The 17,248-nt window shown below is 38.5% G+C and overlaps 1 protein-coding gene across 1 annotated transcript in view; it reads right to left on the bottom strand.

Moving 5' to 3' along the window:
- Nucleotides 1-1,014: 1,014 nt before the first annotated feature.
- The window catches only part of FRK (fyn related Src family tyrosine kinase), a 48,121-nt gene continuing 31,887 nt past the window's right edge, over nucleotides 1,015-17,248 (bottom strand). The window contains exons 5-8 of the mRNA XM_005518614.3: nucleotides 11,058-11,216; nucleotides 5,912-6,093; nucleotides 3,674-3,839; nucleotides 1,015-1,790 (exon numbers count right to left, since the gene is read on the bottom strand). Coding sequence (XP_005518671.3) covers nucleotides 1,597-1,790; nucleotides 3,674-3,839; nucleotides 5,912-6,093; nucleotides 11,058-11,216 — 701 coding nt within the window. The 3' untranslated portion in view covers nucleotides 1,015-1,596. The remainder of the gene's footprint in view (nucleotides 1,791-3,673; nucleotides 3,840-5,911; nucleotides 6,094-11,057; nucleotides 11,217-17,248) is intronic.

The following is a 17,248-nucleotide window of genomic DNA, read 5'->3' as shown; positions in this document are numbered from 1 at the left end:
GTATAAAGACGGTTAGTAGAGAGAAACACTGCACAAAAACTAAGTTGAACATAGACACAGTGTTGGAAAGCCACTGTGGTGAGATAAAAAGAGAAGAAAAATGATAAATAAGGAAAGAGCTTTTGAATAATGAGTACTTAATATGTGTGTATGAAAGAAACAAGCAGTGTGCCTTCCAAAGGCAGAGGAGGGGGAAAGGAAATTAAAAATTAGAAGCAAGGCAGGCAAACAAGATGAATAGATTTGAAATATAAAATGAAGATAATCATATGGAAAAGATGTAATAAAAACCACCCAGATCCAGAAATGGATCATTCTGATATTAGAAGAAAATTGTAGCACACTTGTATTGACCTCATACTATGTTAACACAATACAGCTCTTAATTCCTGAATAATGTTGTTAAATAATTAACTGATGAGTCGTAAGTAAATAATTAAAACATGGTTCTGTAAGCCTCACAACTGAGAATATAAAACTGTCACACTGATACCAGATTTTAGCAGAACCAATATTTTAGTTAGGGAAAGAGCAAGAAAAAATAACATCTATAGCTACATAGACTGCTAAAAGAAACACCTGGGCCCCACTTCTCCATGGAGCAAAATAACATGGATCATCTATTGCTTACATTTCCTGTATTAAAGTTGAATCTGAAGAAGGTAGAAGAAAGGAGTGCCAGTTACTCTGCAAAATACGAGACCTACCCTGCTGGAGTGGGTTCATGATTTGGGAAAGTGGGATTGAAAAGGCTGTCACTCTAAAACATTGAGACAGTCTGGAGTTCCTGTTAAAACATCTTTTTCCTCCAATAGCCCTGAAGTTAAGAACAACAAAATAAATCCTCACAGTCCAATGGACAAAAACTCAGTTGACAATAACTCATAGATATTCAACAATCTTAAGAACAAACAGCTTCAGAAACCTAATAATAATTTTGTTTATTCTTGTAAAAGAAGTACAGTAGACAAAATATAAAAAGATCAGCCAGCATCCACAAAACAAAATAATTCCTTTTTTCCTATTAATAGGTCTTTATTTTCAGATATAGCAAAAGCAATGTACTTCAATTCTAAGCAAGGCAATTAATTTGGAATCTGCCAAATCAGAGCCATCACAGTCACAGGATTACTTTTATTATTTTTTACAATGAAAGGACTCTGGGAGCACAGATCCTGCTGTGCAGAGTCATCACATTCCCTCATGAGAACAAACTGATTAGAAAGAAAAATCTAATAGTAAATAATTATTCCAATAAAGAAATGACAAAAAGCTACAATAGTTACTTAGCTAGACTCATTTCATTTGTTTGTTCTTGCAACTTGTCATTTTAAAATAAATAGAAGACTCTTTATTTTTTTAGAAACACCCACCCCCTCCAGCTTTATGATGCTTTATCTTGCAAACATTTGCCAGCAGCAAAAATTTTAAGAGTCTTTGAAGATCAAGGAAGGGATGAAATGTACCAGGAATCTTCAGCACCCCCAAATAATGCCCACACCTGGGGATAGGCTGACTCCACAGTCTCCATTAACCATGTTGGCTTGGACATGTCCTTCAGGAGTATCCTGAGGGTTCGTGTCCCATGGCCTGGGCCTAGGCAAAGGAATAGAGCTCAGTGTTGAAGTAGCCCTCCAGCTGCTTGTTGAGGACCTCAAAGGTGGGCCGCTCTTCGGCCTCCGCGCTCCAGCACTGCAGCATCATCTTGTAGAGTGGCGCCGGGCACGTGTCCGGCTGAGGAAGTCTGTACCCATCGTCCAGCAACTGGATCACCTGGTGTCCTGGCACACCTGCAAGCCAAAATGAGTTCACCAGGCTACTCAGGATCTGCTTATGGATGCCATGTGTTCTCTCACTTCAGTTCACAATCACCATAGAATGGTTTGGGTTGGAAAGAACATTAAAGATCACCGAGTTCAAAACCCCTCTCATGAGCAAGGACACCTTCCACTAGATCGGGTTGCTCAAAGCTTCTTCCAGCCTGGCCTTGAAAAATTCCAGGGCCTTATCTGTTATTGTTTACCAGGAATTAAAAACCACCTCCAATATTTCCCACCAACCTCACCCTGACTGTGCCAGCTGCAAGGCATCGAAAATATGTTTGTCTGGGTGTGAAGCTTTTCCTCCACCATTTGGATTTCTCAAAATTTTTCTGACATCTATTTAGCTTAAATAGCTCCTAAACATCTCTAGCCTCAGTGACTAGAAAATCTCCTAATAAAACCTGACCTGCTGCTGAATTTTCTTCACATTCAAAAGCTTTTGCCAAAAGTCAGCCCTAGGTTTCTTCGAGGGTAGCTGGGCAATGGTGTCCACCCTGTTTCATCACCACCAGTCATGGAGAAGAAACCATTCCCCTATTTTTGCTGTACCTTTATATACTAAGACTATTGTCCTGTTCCCTTCCAAAGTTTTACTCTTTAAAATAAATCTTGAATTGTGTTAACTGCTTTCCCCACAGATCTCTGAATGGTGTTTCCTCTGCACATTATCCACTGCCACCACAAATCAACATAACCCCCCCTAACTGATTACTGAGAACAGACTCCTGGAAGTAATGCCAAGTAAGAAAATAGCCATGGCAAAACAGCATTTTGTACTTTCAAGATACAGATAAACTATGCGTTTTCAAAAGGGTAATACTGAATGGATTTTCAGACAATACCCAGAGCCACGGTGTTACATATTTTTTATACTAAAATGATTTATTTATGTGCGTGTATCCATATGCACACATCTATAGTTTATATAAGACTTCAGGATATTTTGCTTTGATTTTTTTTCCTCAGAACGATTTTGCAGGAGGTGAGGGTGGGAATCAAAAAGCAAAATCAATTTTTCCTTTTACAGAAAATATCAGTTTGGGACCCTGTGAAATGTAGTTTATGGCAAATGCACCACCCCTCAGGCCTGTACCGGTGCAACATAACTTCTTTTTTTACTTTAGTCCTTCCCTTGTGTTCTACTCACCAGCATAAAATGAGTCACAGTCAATCATCTCACTGATATCTTGTGTTATTGGAGCCACAGTTCCTTGAGCATTTCTCACAGTGCTAGAAATAGTAGCTGCTCTCAGACTACTATATCTACTTTTGAAGTTGGTAACATTTTATTTTTTAATTATTTAACTCTTGTGATCCTTTCCTTTATGAAGACTTTCCACCACAACAATCAAATGGGAGTGAGGGAGGTAAAAGCACCCTGATTTATTTTTCAGACACCTTCTTCCTGAAATGCTTGTGCAGTGCTTCATACATAATCTATTTTTTCACGAGGTGTATTTTAAAAAAAAATAAATTTAAGAGGACAGGTTGAGGAATAAAACACCCTTCCTTAATTTCTTCTCTTTTTTCTCATTCCAAGAATTTGCATCTTTGATCTGATGATGGAGGAAAATAGCCAGCTGGCTTAGATGCTTGTGCAGTGCAGGTTGACTCCAGCAAGAAGAAGCTTGAATGTGTGCTAACCACTGCCTTTGCAAAGCTGCCAGGAGGCCTGGGGAAGCCAGAAGGTCAGACCCACTAAATGGACCTCATCTGAACAACCTTCTTCCTCTCTTTAAAGTTTTAACCCTTTAACATACCCATAGTACAGGTATTCAACCTTCTTTTTTTTGTGTCATTCTGAAATCAAGAAAAAAATTAGACATCATTCTTTAGGTAAAAGTACTTACCATGATAAGGCATCTGCCCATAGGTGACTATTTCAAACAGAAGTATCCCAAATGACCAGACATCTGATTTAATGCTGAATCTGTTGTAGCGGATTGCCTCCGGGGCTGTCCATTTCACTGGGAGTTTTGTTTCAGTCCTAGCTTCATATACTTTTTCATTTTCTACCTATCATGGGTAAAACAAAGCAATCCTGGTTTCAGATCTGCTTCAGCAAAGCACTTAAGCATCTGATTAAACTCAGCATGTGCTTAATCTTATCATCTTTTAACCAAACTCTTGTTCTTCATGTAAGTACCCATTTTCTGAAGGCTGTCATTGGATTCAGCTTTGCAGTTGAAAAATGCGGAGGCTCCATCAGAGGCTTTTTCTAAAGCAAGTATCATTTCAAGCCAGCACACAGCATTGGAGTGGCTCCTGATAAATTAATTATGACTTGCTACTGTGAATTCTGGACCTGGCATGCAAGATTTCAAAAGTCTGTCAGGAGTGGCAGTGTAAGCATCCTGCTGACACTAGAGACCAAATGTCTCCACGTCTGGTCTACAGCAAATAGGCAAAGAAGGCAAGAGCTAATGAATTTCAGAACCTTTCTTCTGTGTTTTATTGTGGTGTTGAAGGGCCACTGACTTTGATAACAGTCACTTAAACAGGTTTTTGGGTAAGAAAGAATAAACCCTGACTGGTTCAAATTAACATATTAGTTTCCAGTGAGCTAATTAATGTAAAGTGTAGGTGAAAGACAAAAAAATTGTTAAGTCACAAATTTGTAGAATCATGCCCTTAAAGGTTTATCACACAGACATCTAAATTTTGTGAACATTTCTTCTCTCTTTAATTCCTGCATGTAATTTAGTGTACACAAGTCACCCTTAAGCCTCGGTCAAGTTTTTCACATGCAAATCCAGACATACGTGTACCAGATTTTGCTTCTTTGATATACAAAAAGATTCTGAAATACAAAACGTATGTTTTCCAGCTGCAATGCTCTCTAGTTTTGAAAATATTGGTTGTTATTGGTTTGTATCTCTATACTTATACAGTTGGCATCTAGACCATAACTCATCTTTAGAAACAAGAAATTATTTCATTACACTAAATAACACATGTAAAAATACAGATTTCATTTCTTACACTTAATCCTTTATATGTGACTAGGTTAGTGTTTTGGCTTAGGAGACAAAATATTCCTAAGAAAATCTGCCCAAGTAACTCCATGAGTATTTTAGTAAAGTTCAGTTTTAACAAGAAATGTCAACAGCTGTAAATTATTACCCTTTCTAGTGAGGACAGAAGAGAAATATCCATTATGAGCAATGTTCATTTAAAAATATATATATATATTTATGTTAAGGAACTTGAAATATGGACTTATGGATATTTAGAAGAATCAAAATTAAATAAAAAGAATTTTCCAAGTCCCTTGATGCCTTTGTTAAGTCATTATTCTATACTTCAGTATGTAATAAATCAAATTTTGTTATGAACTTCAAATTCTGCTGCTTGAATGGAAAAACAAAATGAGAAGCAGAAGACTTTTTTCTCTGTTTTCCCCTTCCCTGTTTTCCATTCCTATCAAATACAGACTTCACACTGAAAACCATAAAATATGGCAAACCAAATCTTTCCAACACTGATTAAATCATTTCGAGAGGTAGGAAATCTAATTTATAAACCACAGCTCTTTCATAGGGAGAATTTTGGTCAGTGATATTTTGCATTCTCTGCCTTCAAGGACTAGAAAAGAAAAACAAATTGGTACAGTGGCAAAAAATGTGTGATTGCATCAGATTTAAAGCTCTGAGAGCTCACTTTATGAAATTTGCTGTTAGCTGTGGAGAAGAATAAGGTCCTTTCATGATTACTACCTGTGATCATAAGCATCATGGAGGTAGTGGGGAAGTGAACAAGAAGAGAATATATGTCAATACATTTTTATATGCCTTCCTTTACAGGCCCAAGTGTATAATCTTTCCATCATTCCACTCCATGTTGCAGACACTGTGGATAAAGCTTGTCCAGCAAAGGGTTTTGCTTGCCAGGATCCTTACTGGGTGGCTGGGCAGGAAGCAGAGACAAGGATTCTTCAAACTTATACAAGTGAATGTGTTATAGGTTCTTTTCTCCCTGGGCTTGCCTTTGTCTAAATCCATCAATTCAGGGCTACAATTTGGTGTTTAGTTGGCCTCTTCCACCTTGTTCTCCCAAGTTAAAATCAGGGACAACCTCTCACAACCTACCTTAAAAACTCTTGCAAGTCCAAAGTCTGCCACTTTGTAAACATTGTGTTCACCAACAAGAACATTCCTGGCTGCCAGATCCCGATGGATGTAGTTCTGAGATTCGAGGTATGCCATGCCACAAGCCACCTGAGCAGCCATGTCTACCTGATGTGTCAGGGAGATTTGAGAGCCCCCATCATCTGTTTAAAAAGGAGATGACAAGAACATAGGAACAAGAACAAGATGTCGATTTCAGACAACTGAAAACCTGATTGGTTCAAAAAGCCAACACAAATAAACCAAACAATGCAATACAATAAAGTAACATCCCAGCTAAATGGCGGGGATTAGTGAATGACATTACTTATTTGCCAATAACTGAGTGACAATGCTTGTCCCATCTTCTCTAAAAGAGTAGATACTAAATGCAGGAGTTAATCTAGGCCAGGAAGGAGCTGCTGACACAGTCCAAAGAGAAAATCTTTGATCTACTGATAGTAACATAGTATGCACCTTTCTGACAGGTTCATAAAACTGTTCCAAACCGTGAGTAAGAGTTAATGTCAGTACCCAGTGGCTGTAGCCAGAGCTGACTAAAGATGGAAAAGCACAGAATTATCCTTGTTCTCTGTTCTCCAATGATTCTGACTAGGCAAAATACCATCTGCTGTCAAGTATAACTCATTTTCACTTTCCAGTCCACTTGACTGCTTCACGCTGTTATCTCTCTTGTCACTACTTAACCGTAGGACTCCTTGAGATGCTTTCAAGCTGCCTGATTCTCCAGTAGAACTTTTTGAAGCAATGTGTGTGTCATTCCCACCACACTAAGATAAGCAAATTCCAGAAAGTGAGATTTGGCAATCAAAGATCATTGTTCAAACAATGCAGTAGAAGAACTTTGAGCTGAGCGACTTGCCTCCACAAGTGAAGGAAAGTCTTAGGCCATAAAAAACTACAGCCAAAAATTGTAAGAGAGGTAACAAAAAAAATAAATTCATTGGGGTATAACATGTTAGAGTGAAAATTCAGGGCCTTTGTGGCACTTTGGGGACAGCTAACCAACCTTCTCAATGCAAAGAATTTAAACCAGGAGGTAATCCATGGTTTATCAGATCAGTGTTACATTCAAGGACCACTGTCACCCAGTCCCAAATGGTGCAGCACTGAAGCATGGCTTTCTGCCTCTGTAGCCTCTAACACTCAAAACCGTTTCAATTTTCTATTTCAGAACCTTAATATCAAAAGCTGAATCCTTGCTGCTAGGCTTATTGGCAGCTCTTTGTCATCAGGTTGGTGACTTTTACTTACTGCCTCTGTATTAGAGAAATAAAACTTTTGTAGCTGGCAGTTTTCTCTCATTTATTTTTAACTGATTTCTAGTGATAGTGTGTCTTAGCATCATTTTAAATAGCCTCCTCCAGTTCTGGCATTTTATTTGATGTAACCTTGTGATCCCACCTTATGAAGAGTGTGAAATGCCATTGTTTACTAATCTATTCTGCAGTCACCAGGCCTTGACTTTCCTGCTTATCTGGATGCTTTGACATAATTAGGCAAAAAAAAAAAAAAAAAAATTTGTCCTGTATGTGTCTTACTCTACATCCTTTTTGAGGCTAAACTCATTGCCATGATAAACCAGCACTAAGATTATTGACTTCTATTGTAAAATATGTTTTCCTCTCCTATACATATGGTTTAATGCTGCCTGGAAATTTAAAAGAGAGAGGGACAAAAATGTGTGAAAATCCACAGTCCGCAGAATAATACAACACTGAAGATTTTCAGCTCTGATAACCAGCAGGCATGAACATTTATTATTCATCTTGCTAGACAAGGATATAAATCCACAAATGATGCTCATGTTGTATTTAATCAGAAAATAACTATATGTTTTCTAGCACTTTGTATTAGTACTAGGGTTTTGGAAGCTAGCCTTTGTCAATCAGCTTTAAATATTCTCTTTGACACTACTTCATCTGCATGTGTTGTGAGCTACCTGCTGATGGGAGCAGATAAGGATACCAACAAAGCTGAGCACAGGTTTGTCACTGGTCTGCTGATGCTCCAGGACAGTCTGACTTAACCTTGCTCCAAGAGGCAAAATAAGGCAATGCCAGAGGAAAAAGGGGTGACTCATCAGCCACGTGTTTAATGAGCTGCTTTAGTGCAGAATAGGAGTTAGAACTGCTAAACCCTCCCTGTTTTATTCCCTGCAGGACACCCAGGTGCACCATGCCAAAGGACACAGATGAGAGCCACCTCTAACCCTGGAGTGGCAGCTGAAAGATCATTTCTTTCATTAGAGCCCGTTTGGAATACCAGTCTGCCTGTAGCCTGTGGGCTGAGGGAGGGGAAGAGTTGCCCTGGCTCCTGCAATATTTCTTGGATGATCTCTCTCTGTAAGCTGCCCGTGCGCTGCAGCTGTTCTGGAGCTAAAGGGAAAGCTTTAATGAGGAGCCTCGGCTGACCAGAAGCTACAACTTGTGCACAAAGACAGAAGATGAAATCTCAGGTCTCTTTGGGATCTGAGGTATAAATCATGTATGTCTGTCTCATAAAGCTTTCTGACTACATCTCCAAAACTCCAGGCTGGGCCAGACAGAGTATACAAGTTCAAGATCACTTCTCTGGACCAGGTGTCCCAGTACCTCACCATCCCCATAGTGAAGAATTTCTAAGAATTACCTCATGTAAACCTACCATCTTTCAGTACAAAGGCATTCCCCTTTGTCCTATCACTACCTGGCCTTGTAAAAAATCCCTCTCCAGCTCTTCTGTAGGCTCCCTTTAGATACTGGAAGGCTGCTCTAAGCATATATCTAGCTAGTTAGCTAGATATAGATATATAAATATGTTTATATAACTTCCACACTGAAAATCAGGCACTACTGCTGAATTTATAAAATCTTCTCATGGATTATTCTTTACTGATAAATAAAATGTAGCACCTCCATGCCCTTTTTTACTAATATTTTTTGACAAAACCCTCAACCTCATATGAAAAATTTATTAGAAAAAATATTAAAGAAGTCTTGGGGTCTTAACCCTGTTCTAAGCAGTCTATCACAATCACTCATATAGAAAAGACATGAAGATATTCTCATTGACAGATATCTGACAATAAAAATAGAGAAAAATAAATAAGTGGCACTTTCTCCAGTGAGGACATTGCCTCCACAATAATTCAACGAATTTCAAGACTGCATACCTGCCAGAACAAGTCCCAGGTCCATCAGAATTGATAAAAGCACTCATACATTTATGACAATTTCATTCACTTCCAATAACAAAGAAAAGTTTTCAGGTGCATTTTTCTCACACTGGTGGCAGCTCAATAACTCTGCATAGCAGTGTTCATCAAGAGCTCTCCCAAAGTACATTCACAGTGTGCACAGGGAATTCGCATGTCCATCATTATTAAGTAGCTGTCATTATGGGGAAACATGATAGTAACTGTGAATAAAATATGAAGGACTTTTAAAGCTGGAAAAGCATACCATGCAGTTCTAGGACGGGAATAGGAACAAAGAATATCTCTGGACTTTCCTCCACTCTAGGTTGCCCTATTTACCCATCATGCACACACAGACAGAAGCCTTCTGGAAATATTTTCCTGTTCCCTGCAGAGGCTGAATCTCAAGAAAACTCAACAGGAGCTGTGCACTCCAGCTGATATAGATCACTTCCAGTCACAGAGCTCTATACAAGCTTCAAATCTCTTTCCTTATTAGTCTCACTGACAGCAATGACTTTTCTCTGACCACAATACCTATCAAAACACTTGGATCTCTGCCTCCACCTCTTAGCTCTGTGCCCCTCCCTGTACATCGGCCATCAGACAAGGAGGGATGCCACTAGGCTGGGTCTCAGCTGGACATTTTTATGGGTATTTTGAAGGCTGCCTGGAAACCAGCTGACTTTCCACAGCCTCTGATGAAGAGCTAGAGGAGTGAGCACTTAGGCAAGGAGCAGGGTGTCGTGCAAATGCTAGCAACTGATCCACACACACACACGCTGCAGCACTGGTGTGCTCTGGATGTGTTTTCTATATGCACACTAACAGGCCAATTTTCACCTCTGCAGTAGCTGTGACTCATCCTGGCTTTCTCAGAGCTATTTCTCCTGTGCAACAAATGTTTCCATGCACAGCAATCATTTCCTCATGTGCCAGGCTCTTTCAATCAGGTAAGCTGCAATCTGTGCACAAAGCCACCAAATATGAGAATTTAAAGGAAATTTGTGCCTTGCTACCTCTGGCCTACAAATGCCTACAAAACTGTGGATGATCTGGCCCAAGGTCATGGCAAACCCACTCTGGGCAGCTCCTGGTAGGACTTTGTGTAAGAGATTTCTTTAGCTGTAATTGTGCATGGACAGACCCTCATTTAGAAATGGTTCCACAGAGAAGAGGGGGGAAGGCATGTGTCATGGTAATTGCTGTCTGTGGTATTACACAGGGCTTTGCTTTATGGGCTGGAAACAGAGAAGAAATTCAGCATGACAGCCGTGGCAAACATTTTGTCTTCAAGAAATCATTACAGCTTTAAAGACATTTAGCATCTCATAGACATCTGCTAAACTGAAAATGGGTAACAACACTAGAATCAAGCATTTCTCAATAACAGGAGTGAACTTAAAAGTGCAATCATTATGCTAGTCTGTTCCCGGCTGTACAATTTTATTTTTAATTATTATTTGCCTTCAAAAGAGCACTTCGAAGTGCTGCTGACATAAAAGCCCTGATGAGATAGGCAAGGGACAAATTTGTAGTGAAAAGCTATCCCTGACTAGTAATAGTTTTCAAAGCTGTTAAGTACATTTTATGGAAGTGCCTCTATTTCATGTCGAATATGATGACCTATCCTTCTGGATACTTATGTTTTTATTCCTTTGTGTATGTTCCCATCTACTCATAGAACTGGATTAAAAAATATGGGCCATTATAAGGCAAGAATCAAACTGTGAATGTGAGTCTTTCCTAGTTCTCAAATATTTTGGCATGTCAAAAATTCATAAACCCTTCTTTCCACTTTTCTCATCCCCACACATGACAAATAATTCAGCTTTTACATTAAACCAGGGTGCTGTACTTCTGTCTTTTATGTTAGTGTATTTACTAAACTGCAGCACTCTTAAAATGAGTTTAGAGTCATTTGCTTACTTTTAAGGTATTCTAGAAGACTTCCATATCTCATCAGCTCGGTAATAATAAAAACTGGGTCCTCCAAAGTGCAGACAGCATAAAGTTGTATAAGCTTTGGATGTCTCAAGTTCTTCATTATTTGTGCTTCCCTCAGAAAGTCTTTTGGATCCATTGAACCTGAAACAACAACATATTACAAAACATAAGCTGAGGTTATTAAAGGGCTTTCTCCCAGCCTGGCAGTCTTAAGGGAGTAACTGATATTGTTTTCTGTCTTTGAAAGTACATTAGCATCTCAAGTCTTCACAGTTCCCACAGAAAACAGACAGTGCAGCTGAAACAAACAGTTAATGAGTGAAACTTGCCAGTAGCGTAGGGACAAAGAACATATGTGTCCCAGCCACCAGAATTATAAAGGCTAAAATCAACCACCCCCAGGCCTCCCCCAAACAGGAAAAAAAAGTGAGGCTAGAATGTTAAGGGATACATTTTAGACAAACAACTGGTTAACAAAAGGACCAGAAACTTAGGTGAGAGTATCTAGGTAATGGACATAAAATTTCTGAGAGAAAACTAGTGCTGTAATAAAAATTAGTTGCAAAAATTTGTTCTGCTTTTTATATATCTATATATTTTATATTTTATATATTTTTATATTTGTTATATTTTCAGCTTCACCAATCAAAGCCTGAAAGCACTGAAATCAGTTTGGCATATGCAGAGATGTGTGCATTTTATATATACGAAAACAAATAGCTATTTATAATGATCATGCAATAGCAACCTTATCAGAAATACCAATGTATGCACAGATGTAACTTTAATTTTACAATCCCTTAAATACCAAAGTGTCTCAACAGCAAATGATGCCAACTTTTTAAATGTTATATAATATCATAACATCTCTAGTTCTATTCATATAGTGAACCAATGCAGAAACTCTGTCAAGGAGGCAATCAGAAATGGCACAGGAAGCTAAAGTCATGGCAAACGTAGGACTAAAGCTCATATGTCCTGAATAGGGCATAGGTTAGGAAAACATGCACAGATAAAGAAGCAAAGCTTTCTAGATGAATGATCCAGTAGTGATCAGATATTGTCAGATGTTTGAGGAAGTTGGTGAATAGCATCTCCTTCAAAATGCTTGTACAAACAAATGTGCAATCATTGAACTACTCAAATGTCTCCTTCCTCCCAAATCAAAATACTTCAATTAAGAAAATATTATGGTTAAGACGGGAGGAAAACATCTAGTTATCCATGTTATTCTGCTCTATGTCGTGTTTAAAAATAAACTCATCTTACTCAGTAAGCAGACTAAGTAATTTGAGAAGCCAAGGCTGCAAGAGTAATGTCTTCATGTGTTTTTTGGGGGTTTTTTTAATATTAGGTAATCTACAAGGTCCATTTGGGAGTTTGACTCTGTTCCAAATATTGATGTTTAAATTAAGTGAAATTCTTGGAGGATATTAAATGGCTCAGCAGTAAAATTCCAACAGAAAATCTGTTCTACAAAAAGGACTAGAAAATCAGCCTGTTCACCCAACACCTACCTTGAATGCTACCTCCTGAAAAGTGCCCCAACCTATTTCCCAAAATGTAGTAATGATGTGTGATTTCACATCCTCACATCAATACAAGAGGAATGATTCAGAAATACTCCTGACATAGACTTTCTGAAAAAAGAGCCACTTGACATTGCTACTTGGGAGAGCAAAGATTACATTGCAAGGAACACATACTCCTCACTTCTGTTTCCTCATACTTCCCTTGGCAATCCCATATTGCCCAATTTGGCAAGACTTTATAGGATGCCATTAGGAGGAACGGTCAAAGTTTATGGATTTCCACGGCATAAATAAATGGCAAGCAGCCCATAATACATCTCCTCAACAGGTACAAGCTACTCATTTTCTTCAGTCATTGTCACAGGAAAGTGGGGGCCTGCACAAAGAATAAATGATCACACCTGCTCTGGATAAAACAGAGATTATGACAGAGAGAAAACCCAAAATGTCTGTAATGCTTACTCTATGTCCTTTTCTTGTTTAGAGCAGCACAACCTTTGCATATTTACTTGAACTTTCCACCAATTCTAAATTTAAAAAAAATGTACGTTGATTTAAAATTTTGCCCCATTTGCTTACTTGTTTCAAGATATATGCATTGTTATAAAAATCAACCTAAAATCTACAGAGAAGCTGCACAGTGTGAAGCATTCTGCCTTCAAAAGCAAATGCATCGGTGTGACTAATGATTTAGCATCAATGCCAAAATTTGACATGTTGATCCTAAAAAGGATAAACTACTTGCTCACTTAGGTTCTACCAAATCATGGACCCTCTGTGGATCATTATACAGGATTTTTTCACACCATAGAATTTGACAGTCTGATTTGTTCCCACCATCAAAGTTTGCCTACAAGGAATTTCTCAGTTTAATCATGCTATAAACTTCTTCCAACAAACTGAAACCAAGCAACGTATTTTTCACAGATGACAACTTCCAATATATTGATCAAGAAGGAATTATTCCATTAGCTGAATAGCTGCAAATCCTTTTCTACACTGTAAAAGCAAATAATAGTGACAATAATGATAACAAACCAGAAAAAGATCAATAAGCATTTCCTGCATATTTTAAAGAGCATATGTAACCTTCAGTTTTACTTAGTTTATAGCTTTAAATAGTAAAAGTAGCAGACAGTGGCCCAACCCCCCACAGCCCTTAATAAGGAGATTGGATGCCAACTGAAAAAAAATTAAAAGGGTCTTTATGAGTGTTCTGCCTAAGATTAGGTTTCAGCAACTGAATAAGCAAATTAAAAGCTGCCTCTAAAAGCAACCAAACATGCTTGTTACAAATTAGTTGGATAAAGCTTGTCACAATAGTGGCAAAGAAATTACAGTACATCCACTTGAGGAAGGGAAAACATGCCACATGGAGTTTCAAATAACAGCGAGGGGTTTAGCTTGTTGTCAAATATGTGTGTTTTTAATGAAATATACATTTTCACCTGTAAGTGGCAAACACAGGAGAAAGAGCAGGTTACTGTAAGTAGAAACCATTTGGTCATAAAACAAATAGTTAACACAAGCCTTTACTGAAACAAGTAGAGGCTTTCTTTTTCTTTTGTGTGTGTAAGATACCAGTTTGCAAGTAGATTTATCAGGACCTGAAGAAAATACAGTCATGATAATCTGTTTCTTGAATGAAAAATATTTTTCTGAATGTCAAACTCATTCTAAAGAACAAAAGGTTGGAATATCTTTCTTTGAGATGTTCCATGTTGCACTGCTTTGCCAGGAATCACTTCTAACTTAAGTCTACTTAAAACAGATGTATCAGTTCTGATTAACTTCTCTCTGAAAATATTTTGTTCTAGATCTGAAGAAGCTTCACATTCTGAGACAAACACTGATAACCTGGAAATGGATTAAAGAGGAAGATCAGTTATTTTCCAGATTCCACTGGCCTAAATGTAAATGGCCCTTAAATATTTGATAAACCCTTTGATAAACAAGACCCTTTGTTTGCAACTTTTTAATAAACCTTCCCAAATTATTTCAAAGTACCCTTGTATTTCAGAGGAACCTAGTCCTCTAAGTAAAGTTTATAGAAAATTAATTTATATGGAGACTGCATTAAGCATATAACTATGATCTTCTGAAGAACTTTATGAGTTATAAAGACATAACATTTAAAAACTTAGTATTTGGCAGCACAAGAGACTAAAATAGCTTATCCACATTAACAGATGAATAATATATGTTTCTGGATGTTCTCAAGCAGCTTTGTCACCATATAGAAGTAAACTAGCAAGTCAATGTAAGGCCACATACTGAATTAAATAGAATAAAAAAATATTTTTTTTTGCCAGGGGAAATTGGTGTACTTCCTTGAGTGCAAAGCTTTTTACATTTCATACATGTTAAAGAGATGACAAATTAAAGAACTGAAAATGTTATTAAAAACTCCACTGACAGTACCAACCCAGACAATATTTTGGGAAAGCCTCCTGAAAAAAAAATCTTACTTGGACAGTTTCCATGCAGAGAGAAGCTCGGGGGATACTTTAAAACATGATAATGACAAATGTATCCATCAGCTCCAACAGGCATAAGGAACTTTATCAGATACAATTAATTGGTGATGATAGATGTCTGCTTCACATGCTGACAGCTGGAGATGCAAGCTAGCCCAGACAATAGGTTCTAGAAAATCCATCACACTCAACATAGGACAAAGTGCAAATCCCTGCTGCAATGATTTCCACTTAAACAGGAAAAAAAAACAGTGTCTCAGTGAGGAAATAAAAACAGAAATGTGAAATGACATGTTCAGGGACCTGCATCAAGACAGTGCTGAGCAGAGCCAAAACCAGAAATAGCAACTGTTGGTTTCTAGACTGTTTTCCTATCTACTGATCCCTGCACCTCTTTGAAAACAGTGGGTCAAACAGCTCAAAAGTCAGAGATGCTCCTTAGGGCAAGATATTCTTATGTTTTTTTCTTTCATTCACACATTCATGGCTATGGTTGTGGCTGATAAAATGTCAAAGATGCCTCCAAAGCAGAGACAAACAAACCAGGGGACAAATAAGAGAATTATCTGAATGAAAACATCACATTACTACTGCTTTTTATTTATAGTCATACTGATCAACAGATTGTAAAAGGAATAAGGAGAGGTAATGAGCAAGATATTGATAATGATATTTGAGAACAAAAAGTGGAATCATCTCAGGGAATTTCAGTTGTTGTAATTGTGCTGGAGGGACAATAGGTGGATTGTGTGCAAATTGTTGACTTTGGTTTTGTGCTTATGGTGTTTTGTTTTTGGTGTGGAGGATTCTTTTTTTTGGTGTTAATGAAGTTTGTGAATGGGGAATATTCCACCTGTTCTGGAGCAGTCTGCCCCTGGAGGACTGCATCCCATGAAAGAGACCCCCACTGGGGCAGTTTGTGAAGAACTGCAGCCCAGAGGTAGAACACAAACTGGGGAAGATTGTGGAGGACTCTCCTGTGAGAGTGACAACTTGCTGGAGCAGGGGGAAAGATGTGAGGAGCCCTTCCTCTGAGGCAGAAGGAGCATCAGAGACAACTTGTGATGCATTAACCACAACCCTCATTCCTTGTCAAGCTGCACCACAGTGAAGGAGGAGGTAGAGTGTTGAGGAGTGAGGTTAAACCCAGGAGGAAGGAAGCAGTTTTAGGATTTTTGGATTCCTGGAGTCCAGACTTTACAATAAATATAAAAAAATGTGCTTTAATAGCATGTTATTTTCTCATTGTAATTTTCATTTTTAATCCAGAATATGTTTTATCTGATATGTGAGTGCATATTTTTCCTGCTAATTTTTAAAAAACCTTGATATATCTGAGATGCCAGATACTGAAAAAGAGGGAAAATGTTGCTAATATGCTCCAAATTGGAATGGAAGCAGACTTTGAGTACTTTAATCACTCACAAGTCAGGAATCACACATTTGCATCACGGGAAAAGGGACTTTGGGGAAAACTCATTACTGCCATCTCACCAGGATTCTGGGAAATTAACTTTTCCTATATGTTAGAAGGTCATAGGGTCATAGAATCATAGACTCATTAAGGCTGGAAAAGATCTATGAGATCATTGAGTCCAACCATTCACTCAGCACTGCCATGTTCCCCACTAAACCTTGACCCCAAGCACCACATCCATATGTCTTCTGAGTCCTTCCAGGCATGACAATTCCATCAGTTCCCCAGGCAGCCTGTTCCAGTTTGACAACCCTTTGCATGAAAAAAGGGTTCACAATATCCAGTCTAAGCCTCCCCTGGCACAATTTGAGGCTGTTTCCTCATCTCCTATTGCTTGTTACCTGGGAGAAGACACCAATCCTCACCTCACTACAACATCCTCTCTGGCAGTTGTAGAGAGTGATAAGATTTTCCCTGAGCCTCCCTTTTCCAGACTAAACAACCCACATTCCCTCAGGCACTCCTCATAGGATTTACCCTTCAGACTCTTCTCCAGATCCTTTGCCCTTCTCTGGAAACCCTCCAGCACCTCCATTAATTTTCTACTGAGATGCCCAGAACTGGACATGAGATTCGAGGTGTGGCCTCACCAGCACCGAGCACAGAGGGACAATCACTGCCCTGGGCCCTGTGGCCACACTGTTGCTGATACAGGCCAGGAAGCCTTTGTCATTATTGGTTTTAAGC

The sequence above is a fragment of the Pseudopodoces humilis genome, chromosome 3 (assembly GCF_049639895.1).
Source record: "Pseudopodoces humilis isolate 2021_Gansu_Grassland_sample_001 chromosome 3, ASM4963989v1, whole genome shotgun sequence".
Classification (NCBI taxonomy): domain Eukaryota; kingdom Metazoa; phylum Chordata; class Aves; order Passeriformes; family Paridae; genus Pseudopodoces; species Pseudopodoces humilis.
The sequence above is the reverse complement of the archived record's forward strand: the minus strand, read 5'-3'. Positions and strand labels throughout refer to the sequence as shown.